At 38.4% G+C, this 12,117-nt stretch overlaps 1 protein-coding gene across 1 annotated transcript in view; it reads left to right on the top strand.

Annotated features, from left to right (window-relative positions):
• The window catches only part of HHLA2 (HERV-H LTR-associating 2), a 190,247-nt gene that overhangs the window by 143,874 nt on the left and 34,256 nt on the right, over nt 1–12,117 (top strand). Inside the window, exon 5 of the mRNA XM_053707539.1 lies at nt 11,021–11,329. Within this exon, the coding sequence (XP_053563514.1) occupies nt 11,021–11,329 (309 nt within the window). The remainder of the gene's footprint in view (nt 1–11,020; nt 11,330–12,117) is intronic.

Genomic DNA, 12,117 nt, shown 5'->3' with positions numbered 1-12,117 from the left:
CAAAGTTGCCTGTAAAATAAATATAAATCCTAAAATAGCTACAATGTAATTACTAGTTATATTGTAGCTATATTAGGGTTTATTTTATAGGTAAGTATTTAGTTTTAAATAGGAATAATTTATTTAATTCTAGGAATATTATTTTGTTTAATTTAAATTATATTTAAGTTATGGGGGGTTAGGGTTAGACTTCGGTTTAGGGGTTAATAACTTTATTATAGTAGCGACGTTGTGGGCGGGAGATTAGGGTTTAATAATTGTAGGTAGGTGGCGGTGATGTTAGGGAGGGCAGATTAGGGGTTAATAAAAGTTATTATAGTGTTTGCGAGGCGGGAGTGCGGCGGTTTAGGGGTTAATACATTTATTATAGTGGCGGCGAGGTCCGGTCGGCAGATTAGGGGTTAAAAAGTGTAGGTAAGGTAGCGGCGACGTTGGGGGGGGCAGATTAGGGGGTAATAAATACAATATAGGTGTCGGCAATGTTAGGGGCAGCAGATTAGGGGTTCATAGGGATAATGTAGGTTGCGGCGGTGTCCGGAGCGGCAGATTAGGGGTTAATAATATAATGCAGGTGTCAGCGATAGCGGGGGCGGCAGATTAGGGGTTAATAAGTGTAAGGTTAGGGGTGTTTAAACTCGGGGTTCATGTTAGGGTGTTAGGTGCAGACTTAGAGAGTGTTTTCCCATAGAAAACAATGGGGCTGCGCTAGGAGCTGAACGCTGCTTTTTTGCAGGTGTTAGGTTTTTTTCCAGCCAGCTCAGCCCCATTGTATCCTATGGGGATATCGTGCTCGAGCACGTTTTCCCATCTTACCGCTACCGTAGGCAACACTGGTATTGAGAGTTGAAGGGAAGGAAAATTATGCTCAACGCTCCCTTTTCTGAGCCTAACGCAGCCACTCAGACAACTCTAAATACCAGCGTTGTCTTAAGGGTGCGCTGGAAAAAAAGCAGCGTTAGCACTGTGGGTCTTTACAGACAAAACTCTAAATTTAGGCGATAATTTTTTACAAAGAGATCTAAAGGTGAAATTCTATTTTCACAGCTATGCTGCACAACTTTCAAGTGCTTCAACATTTGGTTTCATGTCCCTTTAAGATGTTTTATTTTTTGTCTTCAAAAAAGAAAGCTTTTTAAAAATTATTATTATTATCAGGTATTTGTAGCTCTATAAACATAGGCAGTATACAAGGTAACATTTATAGGGGGTCAAATGGGTAGAGATCCCTGCTGAGAGTTGCACTGTGGTAATTGTCTCTTATGCAGGTTATCTACAAACAGCTGGGCTCATAGGCTTACATGCTAAGGGGTTCAAGGGGATAGCAGTGGAGTTAGGAAAGGTTAGTGTAGGTTGCATGCATCCCTGAATAGTACAGTCTTTAGGGAGCACTTGAAGCTTTCAAAATTAGGGGAGAGTCTTGTGGAGCGAGGCAGAGAGTTCCACAAGCTGGGAACCAGTCTGGAGAAGTCTTGTAAAGGGGAATGTGAGGAGGTAACAAGAGAGGAGGAGAGTAGGAGATTGTGGGCAGAGCAAAGGGGTTGGGAGGGAGAGTATCGAGAGACAAGGTCTGAGATGTAGGGGGGAGCAGTGTAGTTGAGGGCTTTGTATGCCAAAATGAGAATTTTGTGTTTAAGCCTGGAGGCAAGAGGAAGCCAGTGAAGGGATTGGCAGAGAGGTGCACCAGATGAAGAGCGACGTGTAAGGAAGATGAGCCTGGCAAAGGCATTCATTATGGATTGTAAAGGAGCTAGGCGGCAGCTAGGGAGACCAGAGAGGATGGAGTTGCAGTAATCGAGGCGGGAAAGGATGAGAGAGTGGATTAGAATCTTAGTTGTGTCTTGTAAAAGGAAATGTCTAATTTTAGAGATGTTTTTAAGGTGGAAATGGCAGGCTTTAGCCAAGGACTGAATGTGAGGAGTGAAAGAAAGATCTGAGTCAAGTGTGACCCCAAGACATAGAGCATGAGGGGTAGGGGTAATGATGGAGTTATCGATAGTTATAGAGAAGTTGGGGTGGAGATTTTTGAAGAAGGTGGAAAATAAGGAGCTCAGTTTTGGAGAGATTTGGCTTAAGGTAGTGAGGGGACATCCAAGATGAGATATGAGAAAGACAGTTAGTGACACAGGTTTGCAAGGAAGAAGATAGGTCTGGTGCAGAGAGGAGAATTTGGGTGTCATTGGCATACAAATGGTATTGAAACCGATGGGACTTTATTAGGGAACCTAAAGATGATGTGTAGATTGAGAAGGGGGCCAAGGACAGAGCTTTGCGGGACCCCAACAGAAAGTGGTAATGGGGCAGAGGATGCCCCAGAGATGACTACACTAAAGGTACGATTAGACAGATAAGAAAAAAAACACCAGAGATCTGTGTCACAAATGCAAACGATTGGAGGGTTTAGAGCAAAAGAGGTCGGTTGACTGTATCAAAGACTGCAGACAGATCAAGGAGAATAAGCAGAGAGAAGTGGCCTTAGGTCGTTAGTAACCTTTAACAAGTAGGTCGTTAGTAACCTTTAACAATTGCTGTCTCTGTGGAGTTGTGGGGGCAAAAATCCAGATTGCAGTGGGTCAAGGAGGGAGTTTAGTGTAAGGAAATGGGATAGACGTACATATACTAACTTTTTGAGAAGCTTCAAGACAAGAGGGAGTAGGGAAATAGGACGGTAGTTGGATGGGGAGGGTGGGTCGAGAGAAGGTTTTTTGAGGATAGGTGTGACCAGTGCGTGTTTAAGAGATGAGGGAAATATACCAGTGCTGAGGGAGAGGTTGGAGATGTGTGTGAGTATAGGGGTAAGGGTAGAAGAAAGGGAGGGTAGTAGCTGTGAGGGGATGGGGTCGGGGGACAGGTAGTGAGGTCAGAGGATAGTATAAGGGCAGAAACTGCATCCTCTGTAACAGGATGAAATTACATAAAAATGAAATACATTAATAAAAAAGAATGATCCAGTCTTTGATAAAACAACTTTTTGTTTGAGAGTTCTTCTCACCAATCAGTAAGCAGGTTGTTGTAGCCATTAGAATAATTTGTGCCCAAACAAGCACTTCCTGATTGATAATTTTAAACATTGTTTAACATTTTTCATGCAAATTATATTTTTACATATTTAATCTCTGCACTTTCGTAAACATAATAAAAAAAAATGTTTGTTTGTAATCTCCCTTTAACACTAGTAATCACAAACTCTAATATTTCTTACAATTGCTCATCAAGTGTACTGTGATGACCTGGGAAACTTTTTGTGCATGCGGTTTCTGTATTGTTACAAAGAGATGCCTTCACAGTAATGTCATAACTATAGGTAGATTATAATTCAGTTGAAAATTGTATCTGCATTTTTCTACAAAATTGGCAAGGTCTAAGGTCTAATTAATGTAAAGGACTAGGGGGAATTCTACAGAAAAAGAAAGCTGGAATTTAAAGGATATATCTATAAGGTGTAAACATATTTGAATAACACAACACACCCTTATAGCATTGTTCACTGCACTTTAGCACAGAGATAAAAAAAATAGTTTAAATAGTTTTTTGCAATGTACAATTTAGTGGACTTTTGATCTATGAGGTAGAGATTTGATATTACCACTAATTAGTGACTATGTTATGTGGTTATCTGATGTTAAGAAATACTTTTGCTAAAAGTAAACAAACACCTGGACTTTGTAAAACCACATAAAAAAATGATGATTTAAAATAACAAGTCTTATGCTTCCTTGAAATCTGTTAAAATCATAAAATGACAATTGGATTATACATAACAGCCACGTAACATGATTGCTCCCTTTGTTTCATTTAAAAATCACGTTTTTTAAATGTAATGCAAAGCTTTTTTAATTTTAAAGTAATTTTGCTTTCAAGTTTTTGTTTTTATAGTGATTTCGCTCTAAGTGCAGTGCATAAGTGTTCAGCTTTTTATGACTCAGTGAAATGTGAAATGCTCAGTACACCACAAATTTCAGAGTTTTACAGTTACTTTGTTTACTTGTTGCACAAATGTTGACATGATGAATTTCAATGACATATGAGGGCTCAGTTATTAGATCTCACAAAAAAAAATTAGATAATAAAATGCCAATTCTGTTGAAAATTAGGTATTTTTTCCCTTTTTTACAGTGTACGCACCTTCACTATTACATTAATTTATCTTGAAAACAGGGGAGCTGGTGGCAATCTTGCAGGTCCAAGACAGGATTGGGGGAGGGATCTATGCAGAGTTGTCAATTTAAGGGCATGGTCTGGTAGTGTTGCGGCATGGCTGCTATGTGGAAGGGGTGAATGTGTTCCCTGGTATCACATCCTAAAATAGGGGCATTTAAAGGGAAAGGAAAGTGACAGAGGATCTATTTTAAGTAAACTTTTCTCTATATTTGAAAGAAGTGTGGAATGTCCTGCTCAGAATCAGGACAGGTTTAGATACAATTAAGAAAGGGATTTTCCCAGATATTATGAGTGCATCAGATATTCAGACTGCTGATTATGGGCCAGATTACAAGTGGCACGCTAACTTTTCTTTTGCTCACACTAACGTCACAACCATTTTAACTTCTCCCCATAGACTTCAATGAGGCTTGCTGTTTAAAAACAAACCTAACACGTATTGCTTGTGCTTGCGCGCTAACCCGACACTGTATTAGGCCAACAGCGTTGAACCCAAAGTTAGTTTTTTGCATTCCAATGTTGTTACCTATGGGAATATATATATACAGGTATATATATTATTATTATTATTATTATTTAAATACAAAGAACATTTTCTTCTATGTGAAAAACATTGTAATGTACAATATTTCTATTCAAACACAGTTAAACACATTTTAACATATTACAATTAACCAGTTTGTTTAGCCCTTAAAGGGACATGAAACCCCAAATTTTTCTTTCATAATTCAGATAGAGTATACAATTTTATACAACTTTCTAATTTACTTCTATTATTTAATTTGCTTCCTTCTCTTGCTATCCTTTGCTGAAAAGTTTATATTGGCAAGCTCAGGAGCAGCAAAGAACCTAGGTTCTAGCTTCTGATTGGTGACTGCATATATGTACCGATTTTCATTGGCTCCCCTAGGTGTTCAGTTAGAAACCAGTAGTGCATTGCTGCTCATTCGACAAATGACACCAAGAGAATGAAACAAATTAGACAATAGAAGTAACTTAGGCCTAGATTTGGAGTTTGGCGGTAGCCGTGAAAACCAGCGTTAGAGGCTCCTAACGCTGGTTTTAGGCTACCTCCGGTATTTGGAGTCAGTCAAAAAAGGGTCTAACGCTCACTTTTCAGCCGCGACTTTTCCATACCGCAGATCCCCTTACGTCAATTGCGTATCCTATCTTTTCAATGGGATCTTTCTAACTCCGGTATTTAGAGTCGTGGCTGAAGTGAGCGTTAGAAATCTAACGACAAAACTCCAGCCGCAGAAAAAAGTCAGGAGTTAAGAGCTTTTTGGGCTAACGCCGGTTCATAAAGCTCTTAACTACTGTACTCTAAAGTACACTAACACCCATAAACTACCTATGTACCCCTAAACCGAGGTCCCCCCACATCGCCGACACTTGATTACATTTTTTTAACCCCTAATCTGCCGACCGCCACCTACGTTATACTTATGTACCCCTAATCTGCTGCCCCTAACACCGCCGACCCCTGTATTATATTTATTAACCCCTAACCTGCCCCCCACAACGTCGCCGCCAGCTACCTACAATAATTAACCCCTAATCTGCCGACCGCAAAGCGCCGCCACCTACATTATAGCTATGTACCCCTAATCTGCTGCCCCTAACACCGCCGACCCCTATATTATATTTATTAACCCCTAATCTGCCGCCCTCAACGTTGCCTCCACCTGTCTACACTTATTAACCCCTAATCTGCCGAGCGGACCGCACCGCTATTATTATAAAGTTATTAACCCCTAATCCGCCTCACTAACCCTATAATAAATAGTATTAACCCCTAATCTGCCCTCCCTAACATCGCCGACACCTAACTTCAATTATTAACCTCTAATCTGCCGACCGGAGCTCACCGCTATTCTAATAAATGTATTAACCCCTAAAGCTAAGTCTAACCCTAACCCTAACACCCCCCTAAGTTAAATATAATTTTATTCTAACGAAATAAATTAACTCTTATTAAATAACTTATTCCTATTTAAAGCTAAATACTTACCTGTAAAATAAACCCTAATATAGCTACAATATAAATTATAATTACATTGTAGCTATTTTAGGATTAATATTTATTTTAATGGTAACTTTGTATTTATTTTAACCAGGTACAATAGCTATTAAATAGTTAAGAACTATTTAATAGCTAAAATAGTTAAAATAATTACAAATTTACCTGTAAAATAAATCCTAACCTAAGTTACAATTAAACCTAACACTACACTATCATTAAATTAATTAAATAAAATACCTACAATTACCTACAATTAAACCTAACACTACACTATCAATAAATAAATTAAATACAATTCCTACAAATAACTACAATGAAATAAACTAACTAAAGTACAAAAAATAAAAAAGAACTAAGTTACAAAAAATACCAGCCCTGAACAGGGCCCTTTGCGGGGCATGCCCCAAGAAGTTCAGCTCTTTTGCCTGTAAAAAAAAACATACAATACCCCCCCAACATTACAACCCACCACCCACATACCCCTAATCTAACCCAAACCCCCCTTAAATAAACCTAACACTAGGCCCCTGAAGATCTTCCTACCTTATCTTCACCATACCAGGTTCACCGATCCGTCCTGAAGAGCTCCTCCGATGTCCTGATCCAAGCCCAAGCGGGGGGCTGAAGAGGTCCATGATCCGGCTGAAGTCTTCATCCAAGCGGGAGCTGAAGAGGTCCATGATCCGGATGAAGTCTTCATCCAAGCGGGAGCTGAAGAGGTCCATGATCCGGATGAAGTCTTCTATCAACGGCATCTTCAATCTTCTTTCTTCGGGAGCCATCATCTTCCATCCGACGCGGAACATCCTCTTCTCCCGACGCCTACTAGCCGAATGACGGTTCCTTTAAATGACGTCATCCAAGATGGCGTCCCTCGAATTCCGATTGGCTGATAGGATTCTATCAGCCAATCGGAATTAAGGTAGGAATATTCTGATTGGCTGATGGAATCAGCCAATCAGAATCAAGTTCAATCCGATTGGCTGATCCGATCAGCCAATCAGATTGAGCTCGCTTTCTATTGGCTGATCGGAACAGCCAATAGAATGTGAGCTCAATCTGATTGGTGGGTTGTAATGTTGGGGGGGGGTATTGTATGTTTTTTTTTACAGGCAAAAGAGCTGAAATCTTGGGGCATGCCCCGCAAAGGGCCCTGTTCAGGGCTGGTAAGGTAAAAGAGCTTTGAACTTTAGTAATTTAGAATAGGGTAGGGCATTTTGTTATTTTGGGGGGCTTTGTTATTTTATTAGGGGGCTTAGAGTAGGTGTAATTAGTTTAAAATTGTTGTAATATTTTTCTTATGTTTGTAAATATTTTTTTATTTTTTGTAACTTAGTTCTTTTTTATTTTTTGTACTTTAGTTAGTTTATTTCATTGTAGTTATTTGTAGATATTGTATTTAATTAATGTATTAATAGTGTAGTGTTAGGTTTAATTGTACGTAATTGTAGGTATTTTATTTAATTAATTTAATGATAGTATAGTGTTAGGTTTAATTGTAACTTAGGTTAGGATTTATTTTACAGGTAATTTTGTAATTATTTTAACTAGGTAACTATTAAATAGTTCTTAACTATTTAATAGCTATTGTACATGGTTAAAATAATTACAAAGTTGCCTGTAAAATAAATATTAATCCTAAAATAGCTACAATGTAATTATAATTTATATTGTAGCTATATTAGGATTTATTTTACAGGTAAGTATTTAGCTTTAAATAGGAATAATTTATTTAATAAGAGTTAATTTATTTCGTTAGATTAAAATTATATTTAACTTAGGGGGGTGTTAGTGTTAGACTTAGCTTTAGGGGTTAATACATTTATTAGAATAGCGGTGAGCTCCGGTCGGCAGATTAGGGGTTAATAATTGAAGTTAGGTGTCGGCGATGTTAGGGAGGGCAGATTAGGGGTTAATACTATTTATTATAGGGTTAGTGAGGCGGATTAGGGGTTAATAACTTTATTATAGTAGCGGTGCGGTCCGCTCGGCAGATTAGGGGTTAATAAGTGTAGGCAGGTGGAGGCGACGTTGTGGGGGGCAGATTAGGGGTTAATAAATATAATATAGGGGTCGGCGGTGTTAGGGGCAGCAGATTAGGGGTACATAAAGATAATGTAAGTAGCGGCGGTTTACGGAGCGGCAGATTAGGGGTTAAAAATAATATGCAGGGGTCAGCGATAGCGGGGGCGGCAGAATAGGGGTTAATAAGTGTAAGGTTAGGGGTGTTTAGACTTGGGGTACATGTTAGAGTGTTAGGTGCAGACATAGGAAGTGTTTCCCCATAGCAAACAATGGGGCTGCGTTAGGAGCTGAACGCGGCTTTTTTGCAGGTGTTAGGTTTTTTTCAGCTCAAACAGCCCCATTGTTTTCTATGGGGGAATCGTGCACGAGCACGTTTTTGAGGCTGGCCGCGTCCGTAAGCAACTCTGGTATCGAGAGTTGCAGTTGCGTTAAAAATGCTCTACGCTCCTTTTTTGGAGCCTAACGCAGCCTTTCTGTGGACTCTCAATACCAGAGTTATTTTAAAGGTGCGGCCAGAAAAAAGCCGGCGTTAGCTACGCGGGTCCTTACCGACAAAACTCTAAATCTAGCCGTTAGAAAGTTGTTTAAAATTGTATTCTCTATCTGTATCATGAAAGAAACATTTTGGGTTTCATGTACCTTTAAGGACCAGCGTCATACTGTACCGCAGCTGTGTCCTGGGCTATTAAAGCATCTCTGCTGCTCCTGTCAGAATGCATGTTCTATTTCTCCATGTCTTAGGAGCAGGGTTTGCCATCTTTTACTCAGCTAATTCGTGGGCGCTTTTGAGGGTGTGTGGCACAGGGGTGTGGTTTGTAATTGTATTTATTTTGTATATGCTGAACTTTAAACAATACAAAAGGTTGCTAACTTGCAAGTGCAGACAGACATAGAAAACCAATTGTTAACAGACTTCTAAACATTGCAGTAAATGCATATCTATGCTTTCCTGCATAGTAATTAAAGCTACATTTCAAGTAATTTTAACTTTAACTTGTAAAGTTACTATGCCATCAGAGATTTGTATTAACTGCAATGTGCATTTTTTTGTTTACTCTCACTTTAAGAGCGTTGCTTTAATGTAGTTTTACCAATAAGTAAGTAGTAGTAATAATAGTAGAGCCAAAATTAAGAATTGTATAGTAAAAGTTGTTCACGTCATTATCATAAGCATTTAGAGAAACAAAATATGTATGTGTGTGTATGTGTGTATATATATATATATACATACGGAGAGAAGTGCACTCACAGGAACGAACAACTGGCTCAATACCATTGTTAGCCTGTTCTATGGCGACTTACCACATGGGTGCAGCTTTTTAGCCCAGTAATGCTTTTCGCAGAGTAGAACTTTCCTGTAGTATATCAGTCTGATCCTGTCTATTACGGTCAGTCCAGCGCCGAAATACCAGGCAATTCCTCTCTGAACAAGGAACACAGCAACCCCAGACGATTGTTTCGGCCTTCATTGTGCCTCGTCAGTGAGGTGTAGCCATATTCCTCTAAGCACACTGAGCAAGGAGTCCACGTCTGGTTGCCCCTTTTTCCCATAGGGAGACTAAATACATACAGAGAGAAGTGCACTCACAGGAACGAACAACTGGCTCAATACCATTGTTAGCCTGTTCTATGGCTATTTACCACCTGGGTGCAGCTTTTTAGCCCAGTAATGCTCTTCACAGAGTACAACTTTCCTGTAATATATCAGTCTGATCCTGCCTATTACGGCCAGTCCAGCGCCAAAATACCAGGCAATTCCTCTCTGAACAAGGAACACAGCAACCCCAGACGATTGTTTCAGCCTTCATTAAGCCTCATCAGTGAGGTGTAGCCATATTCATCTAAGCACACTGAGCAAGGAGTCCACATCTGGTTGACCCTTTTTCCCATAGGGAGACTAAATACATACAGAGAGAAGTGCAGTATCATACTGATATACTACAGGAAAGTTCTATTCTGTGAAAAGCATTACTGGGCTAAAAGAAGTTGCACCCAGGTGGTAAATCGCTATAGAACAGTCTAACAATGGTATTGAGCTGGTTGTTCGTTCCTATGCGTGCTTTTCTCTTTGTATGTATTTAGTCTCCCGATGGGAAAAAGGGGCAACCAGACATGGACTCCTTGCTCAGTGTGCTTAGAGGAATATGGCTACACCTCACTGATGAGGCCCAATGAAGGTTAAAATGATTGTCTGGGGTTGCTGTGTTCCTTGTTCAGAGAGGAATTGCCTGGTATTTCGGCGCTGGACTGACCGTAATAGACAGGATCAGACTGATATACTACAGGAAAGTTCTACTCTGTGAAAAGCAATACTGGGCTAAAAGAAGCTGCACACAGGTGGTAAATCGGCTGTTCGTTCCTGTGAGTGCACTTCTCTTCGTATGTGTATATATATATATATATATATATATATATATATATATACTGTACAGTATATATATATATATAAACAGTCATGTGAAATTTGAATTCTATGGTTTTACACACAAACACATTCCAGAGCATACACATGTATGAATACACATTTATGTGTACACATTACACAGCATACACATTTACTTGTACACACACACTACAGATCATACAAATATACATGTACACACACACACTACAGATCATACAAATATACATGTACACACACACATACTCAAGTGATACAAATGGTATCTCTTCAACTATGATCCTTTAATACATCATCTTTTTATTAAGATTTATATATTTTTTTGGAACATACACATATTTTTAATTGTCAGATGTTTGTTTCATGTGCTAAGAGAAAAACATATTAAATAACATTGTCTTTTTTTTTTTTAGATATTACTTTAACAGTAAACGTTGTGGAATTTGAATGTAAAGCTTGTGAGACTCTAAGCACAAGCTTCTTCATTACATGGACATTCAGAAATGAATCATTAGAAATTCCAATGGCTTCAATGAACAGCTCAACTAAAAATTTAAGTATTTCGGAAAATTATAAACACAGAATAAATAGCATTGCTGGTGAACTATATTTTCAATTAAAAGACCTCACTAAGGAAGATAATGGAGAATATGTGTGCACTGTTACAACAAAGAACAGCATGAGTATTAATGTGACATCACTCACTGTCATACCTACAGATGGTAAGTTCTGTATTACTGATGCCTAACCATAGCATTACCATACAGGGGAGATTAAATGCATGCATATGAGGTCTCATATAAGGCTCATAGCTGGCCTAATGGGTCTGAAGGAGCTGTGCATGTTACCTGAGTACTATACATTTAGCTGAAATAAATGGCAAAAGTAAAACATGATGGCTAATTAAAGGGACATACAAGCTAAACTTAAACATGTTTATGGTTCAGAATGACTGTGCAGTTTTAAGATACATTTCAGCTTATTTCTATTATCAAATTTACTTTGTTCTCTTGGTTTTCTTTGGTTGAAATAAGTACTTAGACCAAGGAGCAGCAAAACACTACTGGGATATGCTAGTGATTGGTGGCTCACTGTGTTCAGCTAGCTCCCAGTAGCCATTGCTGCTCTAGAGATTATTTTAATTATGTGTGCAGGGGTAAAACACATAATTATATGCAAGAAATAGCACCATAATAAAATTATCTAACATATTAGTGCATGTTCTCTTTGCTTTTTTATGTCCCTTTAACTCAGTATTGATGATCCAATAATATCAATTTATAACCTATACAATTCTTCATTTCATATCCTTTTGACTAATTTAATTTTTAATATCTAAACATTTTATTGCAGTCACAAAAAATATTTGAATGATTATATTTCTTTTATAGTTTCATATTTAAAAAGTATTATTTGAGCTATATTTTTAATGTTTTGATTAAAACAAATACATTTGTGTTTATTATTAACATTAGTGGGAAAGCCTGCCCACAGGACAGTCTATTGTGGT

This window comes from Bombina bombina, chromosome 3 (assembly GCF_027579735.1).
Source record: "Bombina bombina isolate aBomBom1 chromosome 3, aBomBom1.pri, whole genome shotgun sequence".
NCBI lineage: Eukaryota > Metazoa > Chordata > Amphibia > Anura > Bombinatoridae > Bombina > Bombina bombina.
Note: the sequence above shows the minus strand (reverse complement) of the source record. Positions and strands in the feature narration are given on the sequence as shown.